The sequence below is a fragment of the Crocodylus porosus genome, unplaced genomic scaffold (genome assembly GCF_001723895.1).
Source record: "Crocodylus porosus isolate Cpor-Errol unplaced genomic scaffold, CroPor_comp1, whole genome shotgun sequence".
Taxonomy (NCBI): Eukaryota; Metazoa; Chordata; order Crocodylia; family Crocodylidae; genus Crocodylus; species Crocodylus porosus.
This window is the reverse complement of record NW_017728912.1, coordinates 38,495,221-38,511,394: the sequence shown is the minus strand read 5'-3', so window position 1 is coordinate 38,511,394 and position 16,174 is coordinate 38,495,221. Positions and strand designations below refer to the sequence as shown.

General features: G+C 42.8%; 1 protein-coding gene across 1 annotated transcript in view; it reads right to left on the bottom strand.

Moving 5' to 3' along the window:
* BMP2K (BMP2 inducible kinase) overlaps window positions 1-16,174 on the bottom strand; it is a 130,484-nt gene that overhangs the window by 76,942 nt on the left and 37,368 nt on the right. The window contains exons 3-5 of the mRNA XM_019534306.1: window positions 10,947-11,052; window positions 5,552-5,694; window positions 4,365-4,486 (exon numbers count right to left, since the gene is read on the bottom strand). Of these exons, the coding sequence (XP_019389851.1) occupies window positions 4,365-4,486; window positions 5,552-5,694; window positions 10,947-11,052 (371 nt within the window). The remainder of the gene's footprint in view (window positions 1-4,364; window positions 4,487-5,551; window positions 5,695-10,946; window positions 11,053-16,174) is intronic.

The window sequence follows — 16,174 nt, the reverse complement described above, 5'->3', positions numbered from 1 at the left end:
GAGACACTAACTACTTACTCTAAGTCGTCTACTTGTGCCAACTCGGCGAACCTCGAGGGCAGCTAAAAGCTACCTCAATTCCGCCCCACAAGCCACGCGCTCACACAACTCCGCAAAGCCCGCAGCTCCCCTAAGCGGTGCCGGAGCCGCTAGCCCGGCATTTCGCCACATCAGTAAGAAGTTTTTTCCTGGGATTTGATCTGAATCTGCTTGGTTGTATTTGAAATGTACTGCCTTGTGCCCTGTTTCACCGTATTTTTTATGGCAGTTCTGAAAACTTTCATCAGAGACATAATGAAGTGGCCAGCTGGGCCAGCTGCCACACACAGGGGCATTGGTGACTTCTAGTTGCTGCTGCACCCCCTGCAGCTTGAGGAGGCTATCCATGTTGCATCTCCTTCCTTCACATTAAACATACCTAGTTCCTCTCACTTTTCTTCATGTGGCTTGCATTCCAACTTCTTTATCAACTTTGTTGCTTGCTCATCTCAGGGTCCTCTCTAGTTTTTCTATATCTTAAAATATAGTGCCCAAATCATAACAATACTCCAGTTGAGGCCTAGCCAGCACTAAGCAGAGGGTATCATCACATCCCAAGTTGCACATACAGTGCTTCTATTAACGTAATTCAAAATTCAACCAACCATACACCTGCCCACGTAGGTCCTACCCCTGGCAGGACAGACTGACTAGGGTGCCTGGGCAGCAGGGCTGGATCTAGTGGCAGCAGCCAAGAGCTGCCACCAGTGGCTGCAAGGGCTCCTGGGAAATGGAGTCTGCCAAGAGCCCAATCCAGCCTGCAGGCCAAACTATCCCCACCCCTAAACTAGACTGTTCTCAGTGGTGGCAGACGACAAAACAAGGAGCAATGGTCTCAAAGTTTTTAAGCAGAAGCTAGGCAAATCCTTTGCTGGGATGATGTATTTGGGGGTGGTCCTGCTTTCATTTTAAGCAGGGGGTTGGACTAGATGACCTCCTGAGGTCCCTTCCAGCCCTAATTTTCTATGATTTCAAGTATTGCACTAAAAAGTAAATTCAGACACTGGAGTTGCATCTTTTAACTGATTCTTGCCATGTAAGCAGCAGGGATTCCACCATGTCTGATTTCCACAGAACAGTAAGTGTGCTCATACAACTTAAAATATCTTCAGATAACATCAGCAGTGTACCTTAAGAAATAGTTGCAAGAAACTGATAATACCTATATACTTCTGAGAGGAAAGAATGCTTGTGGGTAATATTTTTGGTATAGGCTTAGACATAACCACCACATTGTATTAGAAACCAACCAACTGCTACAGCTACCATCAGGATGCCAGCTTTCAGCCTAAGCACACCACTAGATCCATTATTTATTGCCAAGCTCCACATTACAACTAGATCTGCTCTGGTCCCACTGACCAAGATGCACACCTTAAGGATCTGGGGCAGAGATTACAACTGCAATACAACCCTAAAACTGTAGGCACTTAAAATCAACAAAGCCGTACTCAAACCTCGCTCTAACCTCCTATAATACCAACCCTGAGACAAGGGCAGAGTCCCTGTAATTGTCACATACAGCACCTGGCTTAAACATCTGATACACCATTAATAACCTCCAAACATTCCTGGAAAAGGATGACTGTCTTAAAGCAGTCATGGGGCACAAACCTGTCTTTGCTTATAGGTAGAATGCCCCAAATTCAAACAGTGTCTCTCAAGCAATAGCTTACCTAACTCCTAGTCTCACCAAAACATCAGGTATTGCTAAGGGCCCAGAAGCCTTCTCTTCTGTGCTCCATCATCATCACTGGACCAAACAACATGAATTATAAACTAGGGCCTGGTTTAAATCATAATTTTGTATTTTTCGTGAAGTGATTTTCACCCAAAAAAATGTGATTTGCAATGAAATGCCACAATATGGCCGCTTGCTGGGGCGTTCCCCCGCAAGCAGCCATATTGTGGCATTTCTTTGCAACACGTTGGCTGCTGCAGACTGCAGAAAGCATTCCCCTGTCAGCAGCAAAAGCCTAGCATCCCAGGGGAGGTGGGGAAGGGGTTGGAAAAGGGACAGGCGGAGGAGAGAGCTTGGGGATGGGTTGTTTGCTCCTCTGGGCAGGAAGACGGGGGGGGGGGGAGAATACACTCAGCCTTGAGTTCATCATCATCACTGCAGACTGGCTGACACTGAGCTCGATGTCAGACTTGCTGTCAATTAGCCAGGAGTCCAACAGTGCAGAATGGCATTTCTGAAAAGGGAATTTCCTCCCTGCCTGTCAGAAACAACCTCCACTTCCTGCCTCTTCCAGTGTACTGGGGGGGTGCAGGAACAGGGGTTTTTCAGCAGTGATTTGATCTTAGGAGTTAGGCCTCTGCTGTTAAAATGAAACCTGGCCCTAAGTTTGCCCTCTCAGCCAAATCAGGGAGCATTGGGGGGGAGGGGAGGTGTCGTCATGATCTGGGCATGAAAATGCTAGCCCCTGCCATGATCAGACCACAATGTTAGCAAGCTGGGCCCACAATTTAAACCAGGCCATAATTACATCTGAAGTTCATTCACTTGCAGTTCTACCAATATCACATACACCATCACCTGTAAGTGTCCCACTGCCATCTACACTGAACAGATAAGGAGATCCCTACAGAAAAGAATTAAGGAACATCACTCTGACATGAGCTGTAGAAGGACAATTTACCCTTTCTGGACACTACATCGCTGACCTGAGAGTGACTGATTCTCAGCCAGCAAACCTTTAAACACCAACCTGAATGGGAAATTGTGGAACAAGAAATCATCTGCAGACTCACAACATCTGATTCATAGATTCTGAGGCTGGACGGGACCTCGGGGGATCATGAGATCCAGCCCCCCCCGCACCAGACAAGACAGACAACTGGGAGTCAGGTGACGGCAGCAGATTTCCAGGGTAGGCAATTGCACCACCTCTGGAGGGAGCCTATTTCAAAGTCTGGACACCCTGCCTGTGAAGAAATTTTTCCTAATGTTGAGCCTGAAATGGTCTTCCAGGAGTTTATGGCCATTACTCCTGGTTTTCCCCAAGGGCGCTGGTGAAGAGTTGTTCACTGAGCCCTTGATGTACATCCCTGATGTTGCAGTAAGCAACTATCAAAGTCCCCTCTGCAAGCCTGTCACATATAGACTCCTTGATGAATTTTTCCAGGATTTTCCTTGGGATAGAAGTTAGGCTGAAGTGAATTCCAGCTGACAAAAGCTTGTACAATCACCAGGCTAACTATGTCTCTCAATCTATCCTGACCACAAGCTGGCCCAATAAAAAAAAAATACATCACCCACAAGAATTTTTGCCTGTTTATATTTCCTATAGGGGTGTGCGAAGCAGGCCATATTTGATTCGGATTCCAATTCAGGAGACAGCGATTCGATTTACTGATTCAGATCACTGTCCCAATTTGATTAAACTGAATCCGGATCTGAAGATTCGATTCTGATTCAGTGAATCAGCAATTTAGCCATAGACACAACTTTATATGTTTTTTCTACATACCTCGAGGTACCAGGTGCAGCTCATGAATGCTAAGATAGCAGGGCAGATAGAACATCCCACAGGGGTGGGGGGGGGGCCCCTCCCTGCATGTGCTCGGTGGACCCAGAAGTACTTCTAGTTCACTTCCGGGTCTGCCACCAAGCATGCGGAGAATTCCCTTGCACCCTCCCTGGCTCAGCAATCAGCTGTGGGGGGACCCTGGATGTCCCCCACCGCCAGACCCAGGAGGTACCAGTTGCTGAGCCAGGGGAGCAGGGAGGGGGTCCCCCTCATGCTCCATGGCAGACTCAGAAACGGACCGGAAGTGTTTCTGGTCTACTTCCAGGTCCGCAGCTGAGTGCAGCCCTAATTTCCTGAACCATCATGGCAGCAACATACTATGTAACTTTTAGTTTGGAATAATCCAAAGTATCACTAAGCAGGTAAGAAAAAAGAAACAATTTTAAAATTCAAAAGTTATACAATTCCTCCAATTAAACACGGTGGAATGGGCACATTAAAAGGGACAACAAATAGTACACTGTCTTAAAGAAGTCAAAATTTAAAGACTCCAAGCATTTTTGTAATTAACACTGCCATTCCATATTTAGTACATTCATTTTAAGTTTTTGCTGAAAATGTACATAAACTGTTATTCTATTGTGTCAAATTTAGGTATTGTACATTTCCAATCAATAAAGAAATTCAGTAGAACTACTTCTTGAACAGGAGTCGTGCACTTAAATCATCACAAACTTTAATTTGTTCCCAGTAAACCACTTGCTTCCCTTAATGCATATATCATACAATAGTTTTCTTAACTACACAGAATTTAGTAAGTCCTTGCTGAATAGTCATGGAAAACATACTTACTTTTTAATCTCTTCTTCAACTACATTAACACCATCTTTCTGGGGATTAAGGAATTTGTTAGTGGCACTGCCAAAGTCACAAAGGACATAGTTTCCATTGTCATTTAACAAGATATTCTCTACCTTAAAAGAAAAAAACAAAAAAGATATAAATCAGAAATACAAAACTAGCAAGTAAACATAAAAAAATGGCCCTACAGTTGTGGGCAGACATGTATTTGTAGCACTTGGAAGGGGATCCACTTGTTTGCAGCCCTCTGGTTGGAGCTCTACAAAATAACTACAAAGGCATTGCCTTCCAGTCAGAGGGTGATAGAGGCTGTTCTTTAGGAGTCCTTGCACTGTCCCACAGAGAGTGGCAAGCTGTCAAAAAGTGCACTGTTGTCCACAGGGCAGCAGCACATTCTCTGACAGCTTGCCACTGCTGCCCTAGTGACCAGGACAACAGTGCAGTCTGATAGCTTACTGCATGCCACCAGTAATCCCTGGTGGCGTGGTGACAAAAGCAGAGATTGCTGCCACTGTTGCCACAAACATGGTTGCAGCCCCCAATCTTGGCTGGGCTATGCACCTCAAAGACCATCAAAAAGGCAGCTGCTCTCTCCCCCTGCCCCCCTGCCCAAAAAGGGGGGAGGGGCAGACAGACAAGAGCATTTTAGGATGCTGGGGGAAGTCAAGAGACCCTCGCTCCCAAGCCATATATTTGTATGGATATTACATACATGCAGCATTATGAAAACAGAGTTACAGGCAAGTTTCTGTTTCAAATATTTCTGTAGCACTTACACTATTTTGTAGCACTACAGGCATATATACACCTGCTTTTCATAGTGCTACAAGAGCAAATACAGGACTACAAATATGATGCTTGTCTATGACCAAAACAAGCAGCTACTTTTTTTCTTTGGGCTCTTTTTTAGAATGTTGATTTATCAAAAAATAGCTCTACTAGTAAAATATCAAATTGAAATACCCCAGTACCAATTTAAATACCCCAATAATATCATTCTCTGGGAACAGGATGCTGAAACATATTTACTTAATTTAATTTTCTGGTTATAATTATGCAGCCAGAAACACTTTTTCTTGCTTCTCTGTAAAAAAGTAAATGACTTCAGTCATCTTCTGTAGACTGCTCAGTAGAAACAAACATTTCAGTTCCACTTCATCTTTTATTAGAGTTCTTACCTTGAGGTCCCGGTGAACAATGGGGGTTTTACACTGATGCAGTCTGGCAACAGCTTCACAAGTGTCACAAAATATCCTCAGCACTTCTGACTCCGTAAACCCTGTCTGCAGACGCTGATTCATCTGATTCACAACCTGGCCCGCTACAGTAAGTATACAACATTTTCTGTTCAAATGCTGTGTAGCATTTAAAAATAACATTTGTATACTCTCAGCATACAAAATTTAAAGCACTGACAATAATGTATATGTATTTAATAAAAATACATTTGAGTAAGTCTAATACATTTCCCAATCCATTATAAAATGAGTTAGTTCTCTTACCCAAAATTGCATTAGTAAAAATAAATTATCTTCTTTAAGAGCATCTAATTCATGAATATTCCTGCTCAAACCCACTGAATGAAAGCAGAATAGTATTTATAACAATCTCCGCATTCCAACACACTTCATGATCCACCCCCCTCCCGTACTATCAAAACTAAAAGGGGTGGGGGGAGGAAAATAAAAAATAAAATTAGAAAATTGCTTATTATTTAGAAAGGTGAAGAAAAACAAAACGTTTACAGAAATGTCACTACCGTTACAGTTAACTCCATATAACATAGCTTCTTGGCTGGTTTCAAGACGGATACAAAAAACTACACCTGTGCTAAACTGAAGATTACAAAAATACTAGGCAAGCACAAGAAAAATGTCACCATACGTATAGCACATTCATATTAGGGAAGAAGAATGTAGGCAAGAACTCTAGTTTTGTTTCTTCTTTATTATTAGATCCACAATTCAGGACAGAAATTTTAATTCACACACAAAAAAAAACAAACAAACCAAGCACTGACTATCACTTAGCCCGAATATAGTACAAGTGCAAAGAGTTCCAAATAATGTGTGTCTGTTGGACAAATAGCCAAGCCAGCAAATGACTGTTAGCAGCCAGAATTAATCCAAAATTATAAAGAAATTGAATTCAAAGAGAACGAATAATATTCACTGCATCTTTCTAATTTCCTCACACAGAAGAAATTTTTTAAAATGCATCCTTATCATGAAAAGCACTGAAAGCAAAGGTACATTATGCAAAGACTGCTATCTGGAAAAAGAAAATTATTTTTATTATTGAAAAACTAATAATATGGTAAAAAAGTAAAGAATAACTGGTACAGGTTATCTTATAGACTAATATTTCTTCTTCTGCCATGTCATATACATCTGGAAGAATGTGCCCAGTTGTCAGAAGATTTTGTATCACTGGGAATCTTTAGCAATCATTCCTAACTTTAAAATTCCCTGCAAAAATACAAGAGAAACTGGTTTTCTATAGAGAAATTATCTGATGAAAGAATCACCCAGACAAGAGGGAACACATTACTTTTCACAGATACAGAAATGCAGGGGGGAAGCTAATTCTGCAAGCATGTCAACAGGAAGTTTTTGAAAAGAAAGGACAGCTTTCATTAAACTCATCTCAAATGCCAATAACCACAAATTATGACATCTGTTTAAAGCAGTTAATTGAACAAGAGAAGTGCCTTCACGTTCCACATTAATTAGTAGCTTAATTTTCCACTTCATCTGTAACGTAATAAAATTAAACAGGTATTTACATACAGCAGCACATCTTATGTTATTGCCTTTTGGTATAATATATGTATATTTCCTTTTACAAGATTGAGAACCTGCAGTTCCTACTAACTTTGAATGGCACTACTTAAATTCAGCAAAAACATCAGCAAGACAACAAAACCATACTTCTCTTAAATTTTCAAGGAGAGATATAGATGATTAGCTATGAGAAGAAAAAAGTATGCTTGGTGTGAAAAAAAAGACTCCGCAGGAAATTAATTTGAGAATAATTCCTAAAACAGTACAATTGGCCATTACCAGAAAGTATGTATGTAGTTTTAAATCCAGAGCTATGGAAAATCAGAATTGAAATCCTTGCAAAAATATGTATTAAAATTTTTTCATGAACAGCAAACGTAAGTGTTATCAGGTCTATTCAACGGCACCATGGCATAAATGAAATTAAGGCTAGGGGATGAAGAGAACTATGGTTTGCCAGTTCTCAGTGCCCCTTCTGGAAGGTGAGATGCTTTCAAAAGAGGAAGGGGGAAAAAAATAGCAACTAGGGCTGTCAAACAATTAGCAAAAAATAATCACAATTAATCATAAGATTAAAAAAAATAGTTACAATTAATTGCAATTTTAAATTGCACCATTAATAATAAAATTTTTGTTTCTTTTCTTTCTTTTTTCTTTTTTTTTAAACAAAGATTTTGGATTTTTTTCTATATTTTCCAAATAATTTGATGTCAGTTACAACACAGAATATAAACTGTACAGTACCCACAGACCCCTGGCCCTGCTAGTGCCCCTCACTTCTGACCCACAGTCTCTTACCTCCTCAGGTTCTGCCAGTCCACCTCACTCCCACCCTGAAGCCCCCCATCCCTGCTGCTGCCCCTCACTCCTGACCTGCAGCCCCCTGGCTCTACCAGTCTCACACTCCCATCCTACAGTCCTTCACTGCGCCGGGCTATGCTGGTGCCCCTCAGTCCCAACCTGCAGTCTCCTTCATCCCTGCTGCTGCCCCTCACCCAAAAATTCAGCCCATGTAGAGCTCTCAGAGCTCAGCTGGCATGGGGGCTGCAGCACTGCACCCACCCAGGGGGAATCCTGACTGAGGGAGGGACAGAGGGAGGGAGGGAGAGCAGGGTGGGCAGAGCAGGGCACTTACCCTGCTCTGCCCACAGCAGTGGCATGCAGGTAACAGGGAAGCCTGGCAGGTGCCGGTGCCATCCCAAAGCTGTTGCTGGGTGAAGGGGAAAAGTGGCCCCTCTCCCTCACTGCTGCTGGGCCCTTCCTGCTGCAGCTGCCTAGTGCTTTTGCTGCAAGTGTTGCCCTGCTGGGCAGCCCAGAGGCAGCAGAGACAGTGACAGAGGGGCACTGCAGGGCAGCCCAGGCATGGACTCCAAAACCACGTGTGCAATTAACACATTAAGAAAATTAACTCATTAATTTGTATTTGCATTAATCGCGCAGATTAACACAAATTAACCAACAGCCCCAGTAGCAACATCTTCACTTCTACCGCCTGTGCCATTTCTTATGTTCAGATGCATAACATGCCTGCTTTGAAATATTGTACGTGGCTTCGGGCAGAGGTCAGCAACCTCTTAAAAGCCATGGGCTAGAAGAATCCAGCTCTAGTCCAAAGCAGTAAAAATGAGTTCTCTGATGCATCAGGGTAGGAGTCTTTTACCATGCACATGCTGGATCCAGGCAGCTGGGAGCTGTGCCCATGCTATCACTTCTCTACAAGCTCCCTGACTGCATTGTGGGCAGAGCTTCCAGACAAAGGAGAGGTGCACCCAGACCAGGTATCTGCAAACTGTGCCCACACTGCTGTTGCTTCTCTCCACTCCCCCTCCCTAGCTACAGAGCAGGCACAGCTGGAAGTTGCCTAGCCCAGTGCCACTCTACACCAGTTAGAAACTATACCCATGCCACAGCTAGGAAAGAAACAGTGATAGCACTGATGCAGTTTACAGATGCCTGACCCCAAAGCAGCTCCTCTCAGGCTGAAAGCTGCACCCACCCCACAACCAGGGAGCTAGGGGAAGCAGAAGTTGATGCAGGTGTAGCTCCTAGCTCCCTGGCTCCAGTGTGGGCACAGGAAAATCCCCATGCTACTGATGCATCACCAAAACCACCTGGCCCACATCAGACCAGAGCAGGGAGGCTGGGGAGATGCAGAAGTGGTGTAGGTGCAGCTGGACGCTGCCCAGCCCCAACATGGTGTACAGGCAAAAACCTCTAGCTTCTCAGACCATATGCAGCCTGTGGAGCATATGTTGCCTACTCCTGGCTTAGGTCACTCCACAGCATGATAAACAAGAAGAACCCATCCACAAATAACAAGTTTGCATCAGAATATTAAAAAAAAAATCAACCAATTACAGTTACTAACTTAACCACAGCAAGGAAAAAATTCAGCTCATCTGGCAGAAGTACAGAGGAATTTTCCCCTACCCTACATCAACCAGCATCTAAGAACTAGTTTTAAAGCTTAGGACACAGCATTCATGCAACTCCCAAAAGGCTTAGATTTCTAAAATGTTGCAGAAGGCTCCCAATGCTTCATTGTCTTATGGCAAAATGGGGGGGGGGTATGTAGAAGTTACCACAAAGTGGAAACAGATCTACTCTTTTGAAAAACAGCATCATATGAGTCTCTGCATCTGTCTGACAAATAATTCCAACTGGCCAATCATTTTCATTCACAGTTTTTGGATCAGTGGAGACAGGGGTAAAGTGTCATAGGCCGATAATCCTCAAGGGACTAGCAACTCAAAGCATCTAATGTACTGGTTTGGGGGGGGGGGGAAACAGTTACCTTGAAACCTATTCTGCAAACTGACCAAAACTGGCTCCTAACACTAACTTGATCTCCAGATGCTCCATCTCCAAGACAGGAGAGGATTTAAATTACTAAAATGATCATAAGATACACTATCATCTAAAGCAGGGGTGGATAACCTGAAATAGGTGCCACAGAAGTCTTCATGAATGGCACATGGCAGACAGGTGAGGGGACAGGCAGCACAGCAGCAGATAGGACAAGAAGCAGAAAGCATAGCGGGCATGCAGCATAGGGTTGGGAACAGAAACTAAAGCAACAGATGGGGTAGGGGACGGGGACTGGAGTGGGATGATTCTGAGCTAATTTGTGGCATGCCTGCCAAAAAAAGTTGGCCCCACTGAAAAAAACCCAGCAATTTCATGATGGGGTGTGGAGAGGAAATATTCCCTTTTTTCAAGGTTTAATACGGGGTGTTTTCAACATTTTTTTTTTTAAATAAGCGTACCCCCAGCAGCCCCCTTTTTAATAAATGTATGCCGGGAAAGGAGGGGGAGGGAGGTTAGCAGCCAGAGGCGGAGCAGAGAGGTGGCAAGCAGCAGCAGCAGCATGACATCTGTGCAGCCCTGCTCTCACCCCATCCCTGCAAGGCAGCAACGCAGGGTGACAGCACTCCATACCTGCCCACCTCCCACATGTCTCCCGAGACCTTTAAAAGTACCCCTGGTTGACAACCCCTGGTTTAATGCATATATTAATAGAAATGATAAGGCTCAGAAATATCTAGAGGTTTTTGAACAAAACAAGAAATGGTCAACATTTATGTGGGTTTTTTTTAAATCACATCTCATGTTAAGTAATGCAGAAAGCTCCTTTACATTGAACCTAAAAAGCTGTTCCTCTTAATTAGAAAGACAACTGAAGTATGGACTTAGCTAAAATGCATATCATCTGCTAAAGATAACCCTAGGAATTCATGTTACAAATCACCTTCTCATCCTCCTAAAGAAATCCCAAAGGTAATTTACCTACCTCGACAATACTCCATTAAAATCAGCACCTCCCATACATTATCACTGACAGGATTAATTGCACAATCCAAATACCCAACAATATTCTTGTGTCCAGATAGCTCTTTCTGAAAGAGAAAGACAGAAGGAAAAACAAGAGCATTAATACTCGTATAATTAAAATTTCAATCAAGTCAGCATAGAAAACCATAGAACTTGAAGAATACAGAACCCTTTATTCTAGATCAGTGGTTCTACACTGGAATGTTGTGCAACATTAACACTGTTAGGTGAGCAAACACCTACAACATGATTCACAAGATAAACAAGTTTTCAAATAGAAATCCACAGCATCCAAAACATTCTGATCTAGTGTGGTCTTCTGAGTTCCCTGTCAACAGAAGGATTGCTCTATTTTTCCGTAATGAAAAGCTGGATGAAAGCTAAGAGGGGGTACTTCCCACTTTTATAATAGAAGGTAGCTGTACTAGCAAAGTTACTTACACAGCTTCAGACAACCCATTTGGGAATAGCCGGCTCAGCTCAGCTTTTCTCATCCAATGAGACATCACGCTGCCATTTTATATTAGTTAGTGCTAAACATCCACTGGTGCAGTTTATGCTGTTTGTCCTGATTAACAAATTCAAGATATTTACAAGAACTGCTATGTTAAAGTGTCTTCTTAAATCACAATATGGTTATTTGTGCATGTTTTTTCCATTTTGTTTTAAAATATGTTCCCGATGTAATTTTTTTTATGCAGTACAATAAGTAGAGATGCACCAATAGATCAGTCCCATATTGGATCAGCACCAATATAAGGAAAATAGAGAACATCGGCAATTAGCTTTTTTTCACTGACATGGCCAATAAATGCTGTGTGCACGTGCACAGCCACAACATGCATGTGCAACATTGCAAGTGGCTCGTCCAGGGGGAGGGGGTGCAGGTGGCTTCTGCCATTGCATGCACCCTGGGCGGGCATGAGGGGTATGTACACCTGCATTTGCACATGGGGCAAGGGCAGGCTGCCGCTGTGGGCTGTGGCCAGGGCAACTCTGGGCTCTTCCCAGTGGGGGCCTGAGCCGAACAGCACTCAGGACTTCTATCTGCCCCCCACACACACGCCTTCCCTCCCCCTACGATAGACTTACTAGCCAGACACTGGTCTCCAAGCTGCCAGGCTGCATATCCGCAATTGGATCCCCAATCAGCTAATATGGCTTGTTAAAAATCAGCCATCAGTATCGACTCAAAAAATGTCTCTCAGTGCACCCCTAATAATAAATTAATTAATTTTTGAAACAGAGTGCTGCTAACTGCAGAAAAAAGTTTGGGGAAAGGGGATGGAAAGAGTGCCTTGGGTCTAAAGTTTGAGAATCACTACTCTAGATTATGCTTGAAACAGTCTATTATTGAATCGGGGGCGGGAGGGAAGGAATGAGTTCTTAAGTAGTTATTAATAAAGTCAAGCAAGCTGGTGCCTCACATATACTTCTAATGGTGCATCCAAAGCAGCAATTTCATGATGGTGTTCACATGACAACATATTTGACAATCAACCCATCTTAGCAGACTCAGTGGAAATACCAAGGACTGCATGGAGAAAAAGATGCAATTACCCAAGAAGAGGTTTAGACATATCTACATTGCCTGCTCAGGATAAGCCCGTGATGCCAGAGCTTACGCCAAGTAGGTATACAAGTCTGATTCCTACTGCTGCCAAGTTTGACACATTTCATATGCACTAGGTTCATTTGTATTCTTTAAGAACAATTCCCAATATGAGCAACTAAGCAACTTTTTATTCATGATACACTGCAAATAAAACTGAAAATTCAAACAACTTGAATTTTGTCTATGACACAGCTCATACCTGTTGAGCCAGCTTCAAGTTATCCCCAAACGAGAAATGTGTTACAAAGAATTTTTTTTTTTTTAAACTAGGAACTTGAATGACTGACTGTAAATTGTTAACAATATTGTCTTCCTTTTCACCACTACAGATAGGGTTTCTGGCTAGATGCAAACTAGGCAAACTTCCTCTAGACACGGGTGGTCAATCTGTGACATGGGCAGTTTTATGTAGCACACAGCAAATCAGGAAGGGGGTACAGAGTACACAGAATAGGGCAGGAAGCAGAGAACATTAAGAAAAGGGAGGGGATTAGAGTGCCTCTTAACGTAATCTGTGATATGCCTGCCAAGAAGGTTAGCTCCACTTCTCTAGACAACAACTGAAATCATAGAATAGAATATGCTAAAAATTTAGAGTTGCTCAAGTAGGGAGAGTTAAAAAAAGGTCTAAGAAACAGATGAGGAGAACTGAGTTAGTTAAAATTTCATTTTTGTCCTTTCTGCTAGAGCATATGTACAGATGTAATTATTAAATTATAGCAGTAGCCCCAAACATGCCTCCCTGCTGTTCTAGAAAGTCTTATCTACCTTCAATAGATCATGAAAAACTGAACTAAATGCCAACTATGTAAAATGTGAAGTCAAATGCAGAAATCAACCCAAACCCTGTCTGTATGACAGTATTCATAATCATACTTTTCAAAGGCAAGCATTACATATTTGTCTTTCTAAAGTTCTGTCAGTCTTTCCTTTGAAGAGGTAAAACTATGAGAGCTTTTTTTCTAGAGCATGAATATCCCAGCCATATTACCCTTCATTTAGTGCCAGAAACATGTCATTCCAAATAGAGGTACTGAGTTCTACCTTCATTGTTTCATACTGGAACCTGATCCAGGAGCCATTTAACAGGATCTAATACAACTGGCACTGAACCTATGACAATGTTCTCTCTTCTACTTAGAGGCCAAAAAATATTTTGTGCCCTCTTTCATATCTGAAAGCATTTCCCTATGTAAACTGATTGGAGCCCTTGTCCTGCAGCTTAATTTCTGGATACAAGACATTTAAATTTTAGCATGCTATTTGTCATTCAAATCCCCCGTATTGGAACAGTCTAGCATGTCTTTAACTACAAAGAAATACCAATAGTGTCTGACAAAAATTTAGGTTTCAAACAGGACCCTGACGTGTACCCAGAAAAAAAGTGAAATATGTTTACATAAAACTGAGTGTACCACACTAGATTTAATATCTGTTATTTTCTTTTGTATGTTTAAAGGGTGGATCTGTTCAAGACTTTACTACATCTTAGCAGTAGATACATTATAATTTCTTTCTACATATGTTAAAGCTTTATAGCTAGCACAGATTAGGGTGTTTTCTGCATATCAGAATAGTTTTATGGGTTCCAATCAGTACTGCTATTACAGACAAGATCTGCACAGCTTAGCTAGTATAGCCTCCTGTATTAAGACAGCATTTGAAATTGAGTTTGCAGCATGGGTAGAAAAAACGTTTGTGAACTGAACCTCTTTGATACAGAAATAGAAACTGTGGAGATACAAGGTGCCACTTTCAGACTAGGACACAAACATTGTCCTAATATAAATGCTAGATAGACTATCAATTGCTGCAGAAACTGGGATTTTGATACCAAGAGAACAGAGAATCTGTGATGTCCATCTTGCATAGCTCACAACATGAGAAAACTTAGGTGATATACAAGTATTACAATTCTGCCGGAGAATCACCATTCTCCTAGTAGAAAACACAAGTTTGCATGTTATTTCTCCTGGCCAGAAGTGGCAAATTTTATCCCAATTTGGAAAAGGCAAAGGCAGGCGCGCGCGCACACGCGCACACACACACAGGATGGCAGCTTACAGTGTTCTTTAGTCTGCTCAGCTCCCAGGTACCATGAGCCAAGAGGAAGGATCAGTGCCACAAGCCTGCAGCCCACCTCACATATTAGAGTCCCCAGTTTGAAGGGCAAATGTGTACTTTATTGCACTCCTCCCACCAGGCACTGAGTGAAGGGAGCAGCACCACAAGTCCCCTTCCCTTTCTCCAGTGTGAGCAGCTGGCAGGGGGCTTTGCCACACTGCTCCCCTCATCCCTTGGACTAGTCCAGAAGAGGAAGAGAGCAGCAGCAGCCACTGCTTTCTGCCTCATCTCAAAACCAGGCAGTTCCAGGGGCTTTAGTAGCACTCTCTGGCTCCCCCTTGCTGCCTGATGGGTGATGGAGGCAGGGTTCCAAAGCCCAGGAACTGGGTTCAGGAAAGCGGTCCCCAAACCTGGTTCCTGGCTCCCAGACTTCAAGTACTGCCCCGCTGTTCAGATGGACAGTTGGGAGAGGAATTGCAAAGCCTGAGGGTTGGGAATCAGGCTCAGGGAAGCTGTCCCCAGACCTGGTTTCCAGCCCCTGGGCTTCAAATACAACTCCCAGGGTTTTGGTGGAGAGTGGGGATGGGGATTGCAAAACTATGGGGGCCAAGGAAGCTCTCTCTTGCAGGGTAGCTATTTCCCAGTACACAGCCCTGTGGGCTTTAAATGGCCGTTATGCCACTCAACTGGGCAGCACGCACTGCAATTTAAAAGCCAGGGAACTGGGACACAGTTAGGGAAGCTGTCCTTGCCCTTGCTTCCCTGCAACTCCAGCTTTAAATCACACCAATCTGGACCGCGCATAAGGTGATCTAAAACTTGGGGGGATGCCTGCTGATGACTTGTCCTCTCCTCTGCTTAGGAAAGGGACAAGTCGTCAAGTAATGGGCTCCACTAAGGGGTCAAGGGTGGCATACAGAACAACCCTTTAGTACCACATGCTTAGAGCGCACATGTGCTCCAGCTCGAGCTATTTTTCTACCAGTAACAATTTCAGAGAACTCCCAGAAAGGGAATATTTCCCCCAGGAGGACCTGAATTGAATGTAGTTTTTATCAGGAGATCAGCAATTCCAGTAAAAGTGTAACACCTGTATGTAGCCCTGATTTAAAAACCAAGAAGATATATATACTCTATCTTCAAGAGTGAGTTACCAAGGATTTTAACCCAAGCCTAAGAATTTCCCAAGATTTTCACCTAACTCTTCGCTCACTGAATATTTCAATCTTTTTAACGTAATGCAGCATTTGCCTTCCAGAGAGAAGGATTGAGAAAGGTCTTACCACAGGAGTACCTGCTGGGAACTAAACTCAATTTAATTTTTCTTTTAAAATTAAAATCAAATAGATTTTTCAAATAAAAAGTTTTCAAATTCAATTCAAATTCAAATACTTAAAACTGTGACACAATGGCAAGGCCTCAACTTACTACGATCTATTAAAATCATTAAACAAACTATTCAAATGGTATAGATTTGGTACATTTGCTATCAAACTGTAAAAAAAGTA